We start from the raw sequence: 18,093 nt of genomic DNA on the forward strand, positions 1-18,093 counted from the left end.
ACTGAGTCTTTGGTCCCTGAAACAAAGACGAGAACCAAAACATTCCATCACAAAGTTAAGACACCAGAACCTCCGTCGACCGAAACTCCCATCATTCCTCAAAAATAGACTAACTTGTGCTGTAACATTCAACAGGAACAAAAGGATGAAGGACATGGAGTTAGTTCTGCTGGAGTGCATGCATTTCTGAAATGCAAAACTGAGTCCCACCTGATGTCCACGACCATTAACCCCCCATCGTTAAAACCCCCCCCCATTAATCCCCCATCGTTAAAACCCCCCCTAAACCCCCCCATCATTAACCCCAAAGTCTTTAACTAGTAATTATCTGTTTACATATATAGTTAGCATTTCTGCGGCTCCTGTTAAAGAACCTCCTGTCTTTCTCACCAAACACCCGATTGGCTGCTCTCTCGACCAATCAGAGGACTCGGGTACATTCATCACTTCCTGTATCAAGTTTTTACAATATTCTTTACAATTCATGAAAAATACAGACGAGCAAAAAATATGGAGGATTTAACAGTCCCTGTCCTGCAGAGGCTGTAAGCTAGGCTAGGCTAGGCTAACCCCCAGAGGCTGTTCCAGCCTAGCTAGGCTAGGCTAGGCTAACCCCCAGAGGCTGTTACAGCTAAGCTAGGCTAGGCTAACCCTGCCGAGGCTGTAAGCTAGGCTAGGCTAGGCTAACCCTGCAGAGGTTGTAAGCTAGGCTAGGCTAGGCTAACCCTGCTGAGGCTGTAAGCTAGACTAGGCTAGGCTAACCGTGCAGGCGCTGTAAACTAGGCTAGGCTAACCCTGCAGAGGCTGTAAGCTAGGCTAGGCTAAGCTAGGCTAACCCTGCAGAGGCTGTAAGCTAGGCTAGGCTAAGCCAACCCTGCAGAGGCTGTTCCAGCAAAGCTAGGCTAGGCTAAGCTAGGTTAAGCTAACCCTGCAGAGGCTGTTCCAGCGCGGCTAAGCTAGGCTAAGCTAACCCCCCTCAGTCTGTTCCACCACTGCTAAGCTAAAAGCTAAGCCAACCCCCCTCAGTCTGTTCCACCACTGCTAAGCTAAAAGCTAAGCCAACCCCCCTCAGTCTGTTCCACCGCAGCTAAGCTAGGCTAAGCTAACCACCAGAGGCTGTTCCACCACCGCTAAGCTAGGCTAAGCTAACCCCCCCTAATCCTTCACTCGGTGTGAACCGGGGCCTCCAGTCTCTGCAGGCCCAGCTCAGTCTGGATGAAGGCGCCCTGGCCGAGGGCCGTGGAGTAAGCTCTGCTGCTGAGGCTAGCTGGTACCGGGGCCGGGTACGAGCCGGGGCCTCCCTGTTTCTGTCCAGGAACCGGGGGTACCAGGGGTACCAGGGCCCCCTGGGGCAGCTGGTGCTGCTGGGGTACCAGGGGCACCGGGGCCTGAGGTCCAGGGTGGTAATCGTCCAGGTTATCGTAGTGGGACTGAACCGGTTTGGTGCCGGGTTTCTGGTAGGCGTAGTCCCGGTCCGGGTCCGGCTGGCTCTGGCCGTAGCGGTTTTCCTCCCGGACACTCTGCGACCGCTCCGGTTTGCAGCGGCCCGGCGGGTCGTCTGAGTCCGGACCGTCGTAGCGCGGCTGCAGGTTCCTCTGGAAGTCCTGCCGGTGTTTGGATCTGCTGCCGTCTCCGGCGTCGTGCCGGCAGCCGTCCGGCTGGTAGCAGCCGCCGCCGCGGCTCAGGCCGGCGGGAACCGAGTGTGACGACGGGCACTTCCTGGAGAGGGAGTCGGCCTTGCCGCCGTAGAGCAGCGTGTCGGGGTCGGTGAACGCAAGGACGTCGGGGTCGGCGTGTCTGCTGTCGTGTCCCGCTAGCAGCAGAGCTTTGCCGGGGTCGGATTTGCTCCGCAGGTGCAGCGTCTCGTAGCCCGATAGCGGCGGGAACGGGCCCACGTTGTCGTACTGCGAGAGGATGTGACCTTTGACCTTCAGCCGCGTGCGGCTCTCCCGGCGGAGCGAGTGCATCCGGAGCCGCTCGGCCTCCTTGGGGTCCCAGGTGAGGTACGACCCCGTAGCCGCGGCGGCGTTAGCGGCGGCGTTGCCCCGGCGACCCGGCGGCATGTCCCTGCTGACGAAGCTGTGCTCCTTCCCGGGCGGCAGGACGGAGCGGGCGAGGTAGTGGTAGCCGGTCGCCTTCCCGCCGGGCCGCCCGGCTCCGGCGGCGGTGGTGGCGTCTCGGCCGCCGCAGGACTGGAAGTGTCGGACCCGGATCGTGGCGAAGGCGTCGGCCTCCTCCGGGCCGGAACCCGAGTACGGGCTGTAGCGGTACTGGACCCGGCCGTTCTCGAAGTACGGCTGCAGCTGCGTGACGTGGTAGTCGGTGCCCTGCGCGGCCGGCGGCGGCGGCTGCTGCTGGTAGCACGGATACGCCGGCCGGTGGTAGAAGAAGAGCTCGTCGTCGGGGGGAACCTCGGTCCGCTGGACCGGCGTCGAGCGGATCGTTGGCGGGACGTGGAGCGAGTGAACCCGGCGGATGGTCGGGCAGCCGTGGATCCGGTCGTAGCGCCCCGGCCCGGCGGATACGTACACGCCCTGGGGGTTTCCTGCTAGCTTAACGGAGTGATGGTAGCTCCTGGGGCCCAAGGTGCTGTAGCGGTTAGCGCGGTACGGTAGCTGAGGCTCGGACTTGCACACGTAGGCGTGAGTCGAGACGTTGTCGGGTCGGTAGTGGTGCGGGAAGGACTGGGGGCCGACGGGAATCGGCCTCTGGTGGTAGCACGCCGCTAGCTGAGGCTCGGCTAGCTCTGCTTTAGCGTGGTACAGGTAGGCCGGCTGAGGCTCGGCTAGCTCTGCTTTAGCGTGGTACAGGTAGGCCGGCTGAGGCTCGGCTAGCTCTGCTTTAGCGTGGTACAGCTCGGCTAGCTCTGCGTTAGCGTGGTACAGGTAGCCCGGCTGGTGCGCTAACGGTTTACAGGGAGACAGAGGAAAATGGCCGCCCGGTTCGTCCAGAATCTGGTAGGAAACGTCGGCCTGGCTGAGAACGGCGGCCGCTAGCTTGCTCTCCAGGGTCCGGATGGGGGGCGTCGGCGGTCCGGGTCCGTACGGGTCGTGGTGTTTGGATCCGGTGCAGGGCTGGACCGGTTTAGATCCGGTACAGGGCTGGACCGGTTTAGACCCGGTACAGGGCTGGACCGGTTTGATGGCCTCCCAGGGCTTCTCCAGCGGCTCGGCGGACGTCGGTGCGACTCTGGCGCTGGCCTTGGAGACGGGGGTTCGGTTCTGGGGCTGCGAGGGCAGCAGGGAGGGAGGATGTGCCGGGAGGTGGTTCTGGTTCTGGTGCTGCTGCTGGTTCTGGTTCTGCTGCTGGCGGGTCGGAGACACCGCCTGCTGCTTGGGTTTCTGGGCCGCCGGCGGGGGATCTGGCGGTTTTAGGACGACCGGAGGAGCAGCGGGAGTCTCTGGTCTCACCTGAGGGGGGAAAAAGAAAAGAAGAGGAAAAGTTAAGATCTGTGGCGTTTGACCGCGACCAGGTCGGGGGTCAACGGGCCCAACGGACGTGAGTGCAGGGTTAGTTCCTCTGGGAACCAAGCCAAGGTCTAACTGGATCTGTGGTTGCCGAGACCTAAGCGGGTCAGGGTTTCATGGACACACTGCAAGGCCTTGAAGAGCACACCTAGGAGTGAGGACTAGGGTAGTTGTTAAGATCTGGTTAGGGTTAGGAGTTGGTTTCTTCTTCCGGCTCTCGGCGATCGCTTTTCTGCTCCTCTCCCTCATCTATCTGTCCTGCTGCTGCTTTTGTCCTGTCTCGTCTTCAGAGTCTCTTCTTTTCACTCCTCCCAAACTCTACAATCATGGAATTGATTAACCGGTCTCTCAGCACAATTGACCAAATTTTTGCGACGAGAAGTCAGGGGGTAAGGGAGCCCTCCTGCCCTGATGGGACATTTTTTGCTGGATACACAATGGATTCCTGGAAACATTGGAAACCGTTGTGTTTGGTGATTCTGTCTGTCGAGGACGTTGAAGATGCTTCATAATTGGATTTATGATAGCAGGATTTCTCTTGATCGGAGGAGGGGGATTCCTGGTCTACCGACAAACGCGTAAGTCGTCGACAGCTGTTCTGGCTCTTTCAGAGCTGCCGGACGTGGCTGAAGGATCAAGCAAGGTGATCAACACTCAGACTTTAACGCTGGGGGAGCAAAGCCGTAAGCTGGATGTGATTCTTGAACAGAATCGCAGGCTGGCGGCGTCTTTGAGCTCATTGGCAAGATGGAGAAGACCTTGGAGAAGTTGGAAGCTCGGCTTGGCGGGAATTGATCACAAATTGGTCTGATTGGAGTCGCCATTGATGAACCAGAGACTGAAGGCAGAAGGAAAATTACTGAGTCTGCCTGTTTTCAATATAATTGTTGATTCTATAATCTGACCTTGACAGAGCGGTTTTTTGCAGATCGCTCTGGTCACAATCTCCCTGGTGGAATGTAAACAAGGTGACTCTGCCCCCACTAACCCTCCCCTCTCACGAACATCTGTGGACCTGTTTCAGAACTGACCGAGCCGTCTGATAACATCAAGGACATTGGCTGAGGAGCAGCTCTGAGCGAAGTTCACGGACTTACCGCTACACACACTTACTGATAACCACCTCCCTCAACTCAACGCCTTGTCTTGTGATGATGATGTTAAATTTGTCATGTTGCTTTCTGTGCTGAGGTGTTTTTTTCACTGTGTATTTTATTATTATATTTCTTTATTTGGTATGGACATCACAATAACATAGGACAAACCAAATGCACTGTTTGAGTGTTTTAGCATACATGCTAATTTGCAACACTTGTCCACAGGAGGCTTTTTAAAAAAATAATATAAATACAATACAATAAGATATACAATAAAATTAGAGGATGACATAATATACATTTATACAAAGTGTGATGATGCCGCCCCCCCCCCAATGTCACCCTTTCTCTGCTTTGTATAGTATAGTATAGTATGTAATAGACAGTAATAGAGGGTAATAGACATAGACGGTAAAAGGCTGGACATCGTTTACCTCGGGAGCAGGCTGGAATGAGACTTCCCCGTCGTTGCGTCCGTGACCAGACGGGGGGGCCGAAGCACCTGAAGGGCTGGGGGGGGCAGGAACCCGTCCAGAGAGGGGGGGCTGCTGGTCTGGACCGGTCCTGGTTGACGGCGTCGGGTTGGTAGAAACAGGAAGTGGGACACGGGTCCGGGGAGGGCTGGTTGGTGGGGGGGGGGCCGCCAGGGGCGGAGCTTCAGCGTCCGGGGGCCTGGTGACGGAGCCGGGGGCCTCGGGGACCGATGTGGCGGGGTGTTGGGGTACCAGGGGCCCCCCCTGGGGGGCCAAGGCTGGGCCCTGGTCCTGGGGGGGCCAGGCTGGGCCCTGGTCCTGGGGGGGCCAGGCTGGGCCCTGGTCCTGGGGGGCCCGGCCCGGGTCCTGGGGGGGCCGGCCCTGGTCCTGGGGGGGCCGGCTCTGGTCCTGGGGGGGCCAGGCTGAGACCTGGGGGGGCCGGCTCTGGTCCTGGGGGGGCCAAGCTGGGCCCTGGGGGTGCCGGACCGGATCCTGGGGGGACGCGGGCTCCTGCGACGGCACCGGTGACCCCGGCGTGGGGGGGTCGGGGGCCTGCAGGGCCGACTCGGCCAAAACCAGGGCCAGCATGCGGGCAGCGCTCTTGGGGGGCGGAGGGGGGGGGGCGCCGAGGGGACGGGGGGGCAGGTCCTTCCACGGGTCGGGAATCGAGGCCCCTGAGAGGAAAACACAGTTATAATGGTGCACCAGGATCAAAATGGCTTTGTTCAGGGACGACAGGGATTTCATAATATACGACGAGTGCTTAACATTGTGTTTGAAAAGTCAGGCTGTGCGGACGCTGCTATCTTGTCATTGGATGCCGAGAAGGCCTTTGACAGAGTGGAGTGGCACTTCCTGTTCGAGGTACTACAAAGATTTGGTATAAAGGGGGAATTTCTCAGTTGGATTAGACTACTTTACGTTAACCCTCAAGCTGTAGTTTTAACAAATGGACTGTCTTCAGCACCTTTTAAGTTGTACAGGGGCACAAGACAAGGTTGTCCTTTGTCTCCTCTGTTATTTACCTTGGCTATTGAGCCACTTGCCATGGCAATTCGAAATCATACTGCTTTTACCGGCATAAGGATAGGAGACATGGAACATCGTATAGCCCTATATGCTGATGATGTAATCTTGTTTTGCTCTAATTTGAAACAGACACTACCAACTTTACTAGAAATATATCTAACTATTTTGGCACTTTTGCAGGATACAAAATAAATTACTCCAAATCTGTAATATTATTCATGGATGAAAAGGATCGACTAAACCCTCCAATTCGTACTCCTTTCACGGTTTCACACAATGGTTTTACATACCTGGGTGTTAATGTTGCTCCCAGTAACGACAAAATTGTTCCTAATAACTACAATACTTTAACAGATAAGATCACCCAACTTATAAATAGATGGAATCATTTGCCCATTTCAATGATTGGGCGAATAAATGTATTGAAGATGTCAATTTTACCTAAATTTATGTATCTGTTCCAATCTATCCCACTCGCTCCTCCATCCTCACTCTTTAATTCACTTAGAAAGCTTTTTTCTAACTTTGTTTGGAACAATAAGCGCCCCAGGCTTAAGCTCTCGCTAATGTACTTGCCATATGAGAGAGGTGGTTTACAATTACCAAATCTTGAGTGGTACTACTGGGCTGCTCAAATCAGGGCAGGAATATTTTATTTTGAGAGAAACCACCCCCCGGCCTGGGTTTCAATAGAAGCACATTCAATTAACATTCCTTTTAAACTTATATGTATATTCTGCCAACAAACAAGAACTACTCAAACATACTGAAAATCCTTTCCTCAGAAATACAGTACTAATCTGTTATAATGCTCTTGCATATCTGGGAGAAACAACTAAACTGTCTCAATTTTCTCCAATTTTTGGTAATAACGAATTCCAGCCTGGTAGAGCAGATCTAGGTTTTAAAATCTGGGCTTCCCAGGGTATAGCCAAGATAGCTGACCTCTATAATGAAAACACGATTCTCATGTCATTTGAGGAGCTCAAATCGAAATATGGGATTCCTGCAAAACATTTTTTTAAATATCTTCAACTTAGAAGCTTTATCCTTTCCAAACAGAGTAATAATTTGAATCTTCCTCCCCTATCCACATTAGAGGACTACTCTTTGAGGTTTTTACATTCTAGAGGGCAGGTTTCCTTATTTTATAAGCTTTTTGTAAGCAAGTCTAAAGAGTTATCACAAAACTTGTTTAAAGCATGGAGAATAGACTTGCAGGGAAATTTAACAGAGGAGGAATGGTCCAAAGCATGTTCTCTAGTCAGACTCAATCCATAAACACAAACACCAAACTGCTGCAATACAAATGGCTAAGCCCTCTATACATAACACCAGCTAAGCTACACCACTTTAATTCAAACATACCTGATACCTGCTTCAAATGCTAGGACCTAAAAGTACCTTATTTCACTGTATGTGGGATTGTCCACAGATACTTTCTTTTTGGAGGAAAGTTTTGGACCTTGCTAGCCGAATCACAGGTGAAGAGATACCACTCAGTCCTAAAATGTGTCTACTAAATCTCTATCCAGAGGACTTCACTACCTCCAAAAAAATTAGATCTCTTCTGAATATTTGTTTTCTAGAAGCCAAACGTTGTATAGCTTGCTCGTGGAAATCAGATACACCCTGTGCCACATCCCAGTGGTTGAAGGGAATTACTTTTTGCTTAGCTTTGGAGAGGAGAAGCTACACAATAAAGAACAGACTTGACAAGTTTTTGGAAATTTGGACCACATTCTATAACTTCCTTCAGAATAATAATATAGAAGTTGACGGATGGAAGCGTGATAAGATGGATTGAGGCTGAGTTTTTTTTTCTTTTCTCTTTTTTTTCTCCTTTGATTTAATCTAATTTGATTTAATAAAGTAATGATTAATTTATTTTATTTAATAATTTCATTGATTTCATTCTGCTTTCTTCCTTTAAACAATGTAATTAGTCAATGTAATCCTACAGACTGTATACTGTGTCACAAACAACTGGATTCTACACTTATCACTCTTCATTACAGATCTGTTTTTTTTTGTTTTTTATTATTATGTGCCTTGTTGTCTTGTTCTGTATTGTCTGTTATATGAACAAAATTCTTCATAAATAAATGTAAAAAAAAAAAAAAAACACAGTTATAGAGGGAGGGGGGGTTAAGGTGCTGCAGGGGGTAATAGACTAATAAATGGTATTAAACTGTAATAGATAATAATAGAAGGTAATCTGCCCTGCTACTGCTTTTGTCCTGTCTCGTCTTCAGAGTCTCTCCTTTTCACTCCTCCCAAACTCTACAATCATGGAATTGATTAACTGGTCTCTCAGCACAATTGACCAAATTGTTGCAACCAGAAGTCAGGGGGTAAGGGAGCCCTCCTGCTCCGACGGGATGTTTTTTGCTGAATACACAATGGATTCCTGGAAACATTGGAAACCGTTGTGTTTGGAGATTCTGTCTGTCGAGGACGTTGAAGATGCTTCATAATTGGATTTATGATAGCAGGATTTCTCTTGATCGGAGGAGGGGGATTCCTGGTGTACCGACAAACGCGTAAGTCGTCGACAGCCGTTCTGGCTCTTTCAGAGCTGCCGGACGTGGCTGAAGGATCAAGCAAGGTGATCAACACTCAGACTTTAACGCTGTGGGAGCAAAGCCGTAAGCTGGATGTGATTCTTGAACAGAATCGCAGGCTGGCGGCGTCTTTGAGCTCATTGGCAAGATGGATAAGACCTTGGAGAAGTTGGAAGCTCGGCTTGGCGGGAATTGATCACAAATTGGTCTGATTGGAGTCGCCATTGAGGAACCAGAGACTGAAGGCAGACGGAAAATTATTGAGTCTGTTCTTTGCAATATAATTGTTGATTCTATAATCTGACCTTGACAGAGCAGCCTGGCCAACTGCTCCAGTCACAATCTCCCTGGTGGAATGTAAACAAGGTGACTCTGCCCCCACTAACCCTCCTCTTTCAGGAACATCTGTGGACCTGGATCAGAACTGACCGAGCCGTCTGATAACATCAAGGACATTGGCTGAGAGCAGCTCTGAGTGAAGTTCACGACTTACGCTACACACACTTACTGATAACCACCTCCCTTAACTCAACGCCTTCCCGCCCCCCTCCTCTTATCAGGCCCCCCCAACGCAGTCTCCGGGTTTCGAGCGCCATGAAGCCGCAGCGATCACTTGGATGGTCATTTTTACTCATTTTAAATCGGATTTAAGTTTAATTTTGAATTAAAGAGGAATTAAACTTCCCATGTAACTGCACTTTTCACAACGAGAGACAAACCCTGATACTCCTGCCTCCTACCTGGGGGGTCGTGGGGGCCGTCGACGGCGGCCATCTTGGAGTGCAGTGTCTCCGTCGGCGACGGCTCGTCCACCAGGGCCGGCGGGTCCTTGGGGGTGGAGGGCCGCCCCGGCCCCCCCGGGGCGGCCCTGTCGGCCGTCTCCTCATCAGGGGCCCCCCCACTCTTGATGGGGGGGACGGCCTGCGTGGGTTTATCGGCGTAGGAACCGCCCCGTTTCAGGCCACCGGCCTTCGCCGGGGGGGGCGGAGTCCCCGGGGGGGCCGGGGGAGTCCCCGGGGACTCCTCCAGCCCCCGCGGGGACTCGGCCGCCCCCCCCTCCAAAGGGGCGTCGGGGCCGACGCTGCTGCACTGGAAGGACATGGGGTCGAAGTCCAGGGACGCCATGCCGACGTCGGGGGGGCTCAGGTCCACGTCCTCGCCGGCCCCGGGGCGGGGGGGCGAGATGAGGGCGGGGATGCAGAGGGGCCCGTCCCCGTCGTCCCCCTCGGCCCCCCCCGGGGGGGCCTTCAGGGCCTCCAGGCCGTCCAGCAGATCCCCGTTGAAGGACGCAGACAGGGCGTCGCTGCTGCTGCGCGGCCGCCGCGGACGGAACAGCCGGGACTCACCTGAACAAGACACAGGTGCGTTAGGACACAGGTGGCAGTCACCGATCCGTCACCACGGCAGCGGCGGGCCGGAGTTTTACCTTCCACGTTGTGCAGGGAGCTCAGCGACTCCTCGCTCTTGGCCGACCGCAGCGTCGCCGTATCGCCTCGACCCCCTGGAACAGGAACCAGATCAGTTAGGACTAGGGTAGGAGTTAGTACTACGAGAGACCACGTCTCTCCAGTGTTAGCGTCGCTCCATTGGCTACCCGTAAAATTCAGGATCCAATTAAAAATTTTATTACTTGCGTATAAAGCCCAAAACGGCTTAGCTCCGCATTATTTGCAAGACCTGATAGTGCCTTATGTTCCTGGCAGAGCTCTCCGTTCTCAGAGTGCAGGTTTACTCGTAGTTCCTAGAGTATCTAAATGTAGATTTGGAGGGCGGGCGTTCTGCTATCAGGCACCATTACTATGGAACCAACTTCCAATCTGGGTTAAGGGGGCTGACACCACCTCCACCTTTAAAACTAAACTTAAAACCTTTCTGTTTAGTAAAGCCTATAGTTAGTGTTTAGTAAACCTCTAGCTGGTGTTGGTAAATCTCTAGGTAGTGTAAACTCTAGTGTGTTAGAGTCCTGTAGTTTCTTGTGCTGGCCCCCCCTTCTCTTCTCTTTTTTCTCTTTTGTACATGGTGCAGCATCCTCTCCGGTGGTGAAGAGCATCTCTGAATGCACAACACCGGATCCTGCAGTGTGGGAGTGAGAGGGTCAGGGTAACGGCCCGGTCAGGGTAACGGCCCGGTCAGGGTAACGGTCCGGTCAGGGTAACGGCCCGGTCAGGGTGACGGCCCGGTCAGGGTAACGGTCCGGTCAGGGTGACGGTCCGGTCAGGGTGACGGCCCGGTCAGGGTACGGCCCGGTCAGGGTAACGGCCCGGTCAGGGTAACGGCCCGGTCAGGCGGGGGAGAGGTTTGTCCGTCAAGACTCCTCTCCCTGGCCCTGCCCCTTCTCAACCTTTCCCTGACCCTGCACCCCAACCTGGGACTTGCTGATTGGGCCGGAGCTTCGGGAGCTGCGTGCTGGCCTGCGGTCCCCACCCCTGGTCATCCCGTTGCTGCTTCCACCTGCCTGCTGTGCTGCTGACGTCCCTGACCCCCCAGTCTGGCCCTCGGCAGGAGGGTCCCCCCTTATGATCCAGGTCCTGGTCCAGGTTTCTTCCTCCTAAAGGGGAGTTTTTCTTGCCACTGTTTGGATTAAGGTTTTTCTCCCACTAGGGGAGTTTTTACCTGCCATTGTTTATGTAATAACTGCTCGGGGGTTTATGTTCTGGATCTCTGCTGGGTCTCTGGAAAGCATCTAGAGACAACTTTTGTTGTATTAGACGCTATATAAATAAAATTGAATTGATTTGAATTGACTAACCAGGAAGCGCCAGCGCCTTCAGCTCGCTGGGCTCACTCGGGTTCCGCTGCAGCTTCCTCTTGGAGACGGACGAGGACTTGATCCCCAGGTTGAAGAAGGAACGCCAGCTACCGACCGGGGACTTCCTGGACTTGATGGGAGCCCGTTTCCTGGAGACACGGGGGCACGGGGGGGAGGAAGAGGAGGATGAGGAGGATGAAGAGGAGGATGAGGGTGAGGAGGAGGATGAAGAGTTTCTTAGTTTAGTTTATTTTGTTTTGGTCATTTACATACGTTTGCATATACACACTGTATATGTACAGTATACACACACACACATATATATATATATATATATATATATATATATATATATATATATACATATATATATATATATACATATATATATATATATATATATATATATATATATATATATATATATATATATATATATATATATATATATATATATATATATATGTATATATATATATATATATATATATATATATATATACATATATATATATATATACATATATATATATATATATATATATATATATATATATATATATATATATATATATATATATATATATATATGTATATATATATACATACCAGGGCTCCAGACTAACTTTTTTCACTAGGAGCACAGTAGCCCCTAACTGAAAATTTTTAGGGGCACAATCAGAAATTTTAGGAGCGCACATCGTTTATCGACACGCTAACCAAATTTTTACATTTCTACTACATTTCAGTGTATTAGTAATACGTATTTCATAATAGATTAATGAATTCAGGGATTAAAGCAAAAAAAATATTTTTGACTGAAACATTTTTTTCAGGCCAGTTCATATTCCCCCTCCATCTATGGGCTGCACCACACTTTAAGAATGGACCCTTTTTTGCCGTGCGGTCGTTTCCCAAAGGTTTCAAGTAAAAAAGTTAAATGCTGTATTAGCCCTTCTGTTTTCTGTTTTTCATCACCATTTGATTCAATCCGATCCGATATTAATGTGGGTTAGTGTTATTAAAAATGTTTTTTGAGCTGTTGCCTGAATTATACGACTGTAAAATAACTAGTGAAATAATAATTTCACAATAATTATTGTGAAATAACTAAAAAATAAATAACTCAAATGGGTCTTTCAATATCCATTTAAAGTGCAAAAAAGAAGGAAATATCAACAGCTCATGCAGTAAACAAATAATTTTAGCTTGTCTAATTTATTCTGTCACCACACACACAGCTTGCCATGAAGCATCAGGGATTTTTCATGACAAACTGTGTCCAATAACAGAAGAAACCAAACAAGCTATGAACTTCATTGAACTTATATAACATTTTGAAATTTAAGCTGAAATATCCAAAACACTGAACACTGGTTTTGCACGGGTGGGGGTGTGTATGAGTGTGTCCTTGTATGTGTGTAACGTGCCTGGCGATTCAATGATCTGCAAGTTTTGCCCGCACACAGTTGACTGGACACGAAAAGATACATGCGAAAAAAGATCATGTACTTTAACAGCGACGTCTGTAGGTGTAATAATCATAATTATGTATTACAGTACGACGCGCTCTCCTCACGTGGAGCGCGAGAGCGGGGTCTGTTTCTTAACGCAGCTGGTTGTCTGTGTGAGCGGACATTAACGCATAAGGCAGCATAAACACAGACTCAAACAGCAATTAATTTCCAGCATTAACAGTGCTGCTCAGCCCGCTGTCTGTACGGAGTAAACTGTGGTTCTGTATTTTCTGCGCTGGTTTCTCAGGCGGCCGCTTCCACATGTTTGTTTTCTTCATGAGGGCAGCGGGGGCGGGCGGGGGAAAGAAGCGCAGTGTCCCCGGCTCTTAGCGACCCTTTTTTCAGCATTTTTTTAAAAGAAAACTTAATTTAGTTCGAGTTTTAAAAACCAGCGCTTTGTTAACGCTACCGCTGCTCTTTGACGCCGTGTTCATTGTTTGATAGTTTCACACCACGCACATATGTGAATTAAATGACGTGACTACTGGTCCCCCAGTCTCTGACAAGTCGTCTTCCCTGAGAGACGGGGGCGAACCCGCCCTCCTCTGTTTCTGATTGGCTGATGCCAAGGCTCTGGCTAGATTTATTGGTTTACAACAGCGTCAGTTTAATGTCCAACATGATTTAATTGGATAGTCTAACGGCTGATTTATGGTTCCGCGTTACACCAACGCAGAGCCTACGGCGTTGGTGTAACACTGGCAAATTTACTGGTCGCACGTGTGCGAGTGGACATCAAATTCAGTCGCACATACTCAAATTTTGGTCGCAAAATGCGAGCATTTGGTCGCAGTCTGGAGCCCTGCATACACACATTTCCTTTTTTTTTTTTGACCAAAAAGGTTTAGGCTGAAGCCTCATGGCTTATTTTGCCTCTTTTTTTCACCAAAGACAAACTTCAGAAACAGAAAGACACTAATAAGAAGAAAACGAAACAAACGAACAAAACAAAGAAAATGAACAAAGAAGAGAAGAAAATAAATGTGGTCATTCACGATTGAGGATAGCTGCAGGAGGAAAGTTGCATAATTTAGACAGTTTAATATGAAGATAATTTATATTAGTGTTCTATATTTATCTATTATTTTAGATTTATAATTTTTTTTAATTTGTAAATTGAGCTACTTTTTTTTAGTTCCTCATCCAGGCGGTTCCATAGTTTCATCTTCCACACTGATACACCTTGACATTTTTTTTGTTCTTGGCTCAAAAATGCCATAGCCCCTTAGGTTGTGCCTGCTTTCCCTCACCTGGAACAATCCAGGATACAGTGTGAGGATGAGGATGAAGAGTGAGGGTGAGGAGGATGAAGAGTACCCACCTCTCGGCCGGGAACTGGATCACCGTGTGGAACTTGCCCTGCAGCGCCGCCGGCCCCTCCCCCACCTCGATGTACTTGCTGTCGTCGGTGACGGGGGAGTTGATCTGGGCCTGGGTCCGGGCCTGGGCCTCCTCCAGGCTCAGCAGCCGCGTGGTGGGGGTGGAGACCAGCAGGGACTTGGGCCGGGCCAGGGAGGGGGGACCTGGGGGGGAGACACCGTTAGACCTGGGGGGGTGGAGCCGTTAGCAACGTTAGCCAGGGAGGAGGGACCTGGGGGGGAGACACCATTAGACCTGGGGGGGGTGGAGCCGTTAGCAACGTTAGCCAGGGAGGAGAGACCTGGGGGGGAGACACCGTTAGACCTGGGGGGGTGGAGCCGATAGCAACGTTAGCCAGGGAGGAGAGACCTGGGGGGGAGACACCGTTAGACCTGGGGGGGTGGAGCCGTTAGACCTGGGGGGGGTGGACCCGTTAGCAACGTTAGCCAGGGAGGGGGGACCTGGGGGGGAGACACCGTTAGACCTGGGGGGGGTGGACCCGTTAGCAACGTTAGCCAGGGAGGGGGGACCTGGGGGGGAGACACCGTTAGACCTGGGGGGGTGGAGCCGTTAGCAACGTTAGTCAGGGAGGAGGGACCTGGGGGGGAGACACCGTTAGACCTGGGGGGGGTGGAGCCGTTAGCAACGTTAGCCAGGGAGGAGGGACCTGGGGGGGAGACACCGTTAGACCTGGGGGCGGTGGAGCCGTTAGCAACGTTAGCCAGGGAGGAGGGACCTGGGGGGGAGACACCGTTAGTCCTGGGGGGGGTGGAGCCGTTAGCAACGTTAGCCAGGGAGGAGGGACCTGGGGGGGAGACACCGTTAGACCTGGGGGGGGTGGAGCCGTTAGCAACGTTAGTCAGGGAGGAGGGACCTGGGGGGGAGACACCGTTAGACCTGGGGGGGGTGGACCCGTTAGCAACGTTAGCCAGGGAGGGGGGACCTGGGGGGGAGACACCGTTAGACCTGGGGGGGGTGGAGCCGTTAGCAACGTTAGTCAGGGAGGAGGGACCTGGGGGGGAGACACCGTTAGACCTGGGGGGGGTGGAGCCGTTAGCAACGTTAGCCAGGGAGGAGGGACCTGGGGGGGAGACACCGTTAGACCTGGGGGCGGTGGAGCCGTTAGCAACGTTAGCCAGGGAGGAGGGACCTGGGGGGGAGACACCGTTAGACCTGGGGGGGGTGGAGCCGTTAGCAACGTTAGTCAGGGAGGAGGGACCTGGGGGGGAGACACCGTTAGACCTGGGGGGGGTGGAGCCGTTAGCAACGTTAGTCAGGGAGGAGGGACCTGGGGGGGAGACACCGTTAGACCTGGGGGCGGTGGAGCCGTTAGCAACGTTAGCCAGGGAGGAGGGATCTGGGGGGGAGACACCGTTAGACCTGGGGGCGGTGGAGCCGTTAGCAACGTTAGCCAGGGAGGGGGGACCTGGGGGGGAGACACCGTTAGACCTGGGGGCGCTGGAGCTGTTAGCAACGTTAGCCAGGGAGGAGGGACCTGGGGGGGAGACACCGTTAGACCTGGGAGGGTGGAGCCGTTAGCAACGTTAGCCAGGGAGGGGGGACCTGGGGGGGAGACACCGTTAGACCTGGGGGGGTGGAGCCGTTAGCAACGTTAGCCAGGGAGGAGGGACCTGGGGGGGAGACACCGTTAGACCTGGGAGGGTGGAGCCGTTAGCAACGTTAGCCAGGGAGGAGGGAGCTGGGGGCGGTTTAATGTCTGACAATATTTTCACGGCCCAATCTAAAAGGCATAGCTGATACATTTTTGGATCTTTGGAAAGCGTCTAGAGACAACATCTGTTGTATTAGACGCTATATAAATAAAAATCAAATAAAAAATAAATAAAATTGAATTGAATTGAATAAAAACTAAACGAAATGACAAGATCGGCATTAAAAACTGTGGTATTTTCTCTATAGTAATAATAATAATAATAATTAAAGCTGCAAGCAGCGATGAATGGGCCCTCGCACGTGCAATTTTCACCAATAAAGGTCAAGGACTCAAAACTAAGTCTGATGACTCCAGCATGACTCTTTATATCAAACCATTCAAAAGTTATGGCAGAAAGTAGGAACTATCAAATATGGACCAATCAGATGAAGGGGGGGGGGGGGGCGCCCTTTTTGTCTGCACATTCCTCAAATCTGGCCAGCGTTGCAGCTAGAGTTGCCAACTCCCTAAAAAATAAATGAGGGACGCCTCATCGGTCGCCTTCACCTTCCTGGAGGGGGGGATTATTTTAGCCCCTTTTTTTGTGAGTGGAACGATTTTTTAACTATTTGACTCAATAGTTTGAATTAGATGCATATTTTTGAATGACATTTTGAATCACAATGACAAACTATTATCCAGCAATTCACTTTAATACAAAATGATAAAACGAACTGAATAAAATAAGTATCTTTCTTAAACCTGTCCTTCTTAACTTCGACTCTTTATGTCAAACCATTCAAAAGTTATGGCAGAAAATAGGAACTATCAAATATCGACCAATCAGAAGAAGGGGCGGCAATAATTTGCACCAATTCTATCGTCGCCACGGTAACACTTTTGACTGAGAAAAGTAATGCGCGTAGTTGCAGGATGGAGACGCACATTTTGATGTATAACACACCTGGGTGCACGTTACGGTTCGGGCTGAATTAACTGCTGAAGGAATGGCATAAATTGCGCCAAAATGACACGATTAATTCAAAATGGCCGACTTCCTGTTGGGTTTGGGCCATGGCGCCAAGAGACTTTTCTTTAAGTTGTGACATGATACAGGTGTGTAGCGATTTTCGTGCATGTACAGGGAACATGCAGGGGTGTCCACCGGCTGGTGTCAGGAGGCTCTTGTGACTTTTGTAATGGGAAATTTTGGTATAACAATGTTTTTTGCTTTTACACAAATCCTGTTTTCAAGTGAACATTCCTTGGCTAGGTCATGCTCCTTTGACACAGAGACTAGCACGGTTGCCATGGGCGATATTTTGTCTAGTTCAGCGGTCAGCAACCCAAAATGTTTTAGAGCCATATTGGCCCAAAAACACAAAAAACAAATATGTCTGGAGCCGCAAAAAATGAAAAGTCTTGTATAAAACCTGAATTATGGTCTGCGTTAAATCGACGCTCTGCGTTGGTGTAACGCGGAACCATAAATCAGTCTTAAGAAGGCAACACATGCTGCATGTATCTATATTAGTTATAACTGCAGGAAGATTTTTTTCGTTATTCACTTCGAGAAAAATGTCGAAATGTTGAGAAAAAAGTCAAAATTTCGAGAAAAAAGTCGAAATGACGAGATTTATGTTGAAGTACAATATCGAGCAAAAAATCAAAATGTCGAGATTAAAAAGGAAAGGAAAAAAGAAGAAAAAAAAGGAAAAAAAAGGTCAAACATTTTGAAAAAGCTCCAGGAGCCACTAGGGCGGCGCTAAAGAGCCACATGCGGCTCTAGAGCCGCGGGTTGCCGACCCCTGGTCTAGTTGTTCCCAGCCTGTCCACTATAAGATAGCGTGTCTCTAAACATCTTCAGCTCACTCAGGACATACTGTTCGTCTGCTCAGTTGGACTGTGTGACTCCATTCATGAATGTTTTTCTCTTTTCATTAAAACTCCAGAAAGACAGCTGAGTGTGTCCTGACATTCATTTTTGAACACCTTTATTGAACGAACAACAATTTTTGCCACAACACTTTATTTGATGGTGCAGTGAAAGACAGACAAAATATGCCGCGACTGGAATCAAACCTGCGTCGCTGTACGTGAGTCGGAGAGTTTAATATATATATAATATTAATTAAATATTAATATTTGAGCAATATGTCACGACCAGTGTTGGGACTAACGCGT

General features: G+C 50.4%; 1 protein-coding gene across 6 annotated transcripts in view; it reads right to left on the reverse strand.

Moving 5' to 3' along the window:
• Positions 1–308: 308 nt before the first annotated feature.
• arhgap32b (Rho GTPase activating protein 32b) overlaps positions 309–18,093 on the reverse strand; it is a 69,147-nt gene continuing 51,362 nt past the window's right edge. For 5 of the 6 annotated variants that reach the window (XM_061740653.1, XM_061740652.1, XM_061740654.1 and 2 more), the window contains 6 exons: positions 14,218–14,419; positions 11,380–11,528; positions 10,057–10,131; positions 9,371–9,976; positions 4,999–5,711; positions 309–3,410 (listed from right to left, as the gene is read on the reverse strand). In XM_061740653.1, coding sequence (XP_061596637.1) covers positions 1,164–3,410; positions 4,999–5,711; positions 9,371–9,976; positions 10,057–10,131; positions 11,380–11,528; positions 14,218–14,419 — 3,992 coding nt within the window. In that variant the 3' untranslated portion in view covers positions 309–1,163. The remainder of the gene's footprint in view (positions 3,411–4,998; positions 5,712–9,370; positions 9,977–10,056; positions 10,132–11,379; positions 11,529–14,217; positions 14,420–18,093) is intronic. The other variant, XM_061740651.1, reaches the window with a different exon arrangement.

This window comes from Cololabis saira, chromosome 14, assembly GCF_033807715.1.
Source record: "Cololabis saira isolate AMF1-May2022 chromosome 14, fColSai1.1, whole genome shotgun sequence".
Taxonomy (NCBI): Eukaryota; Metazoa; Chordata; class Actinopteri; order Beloniformes; family Belonidae; genus Cololabis; species Cololabis saira.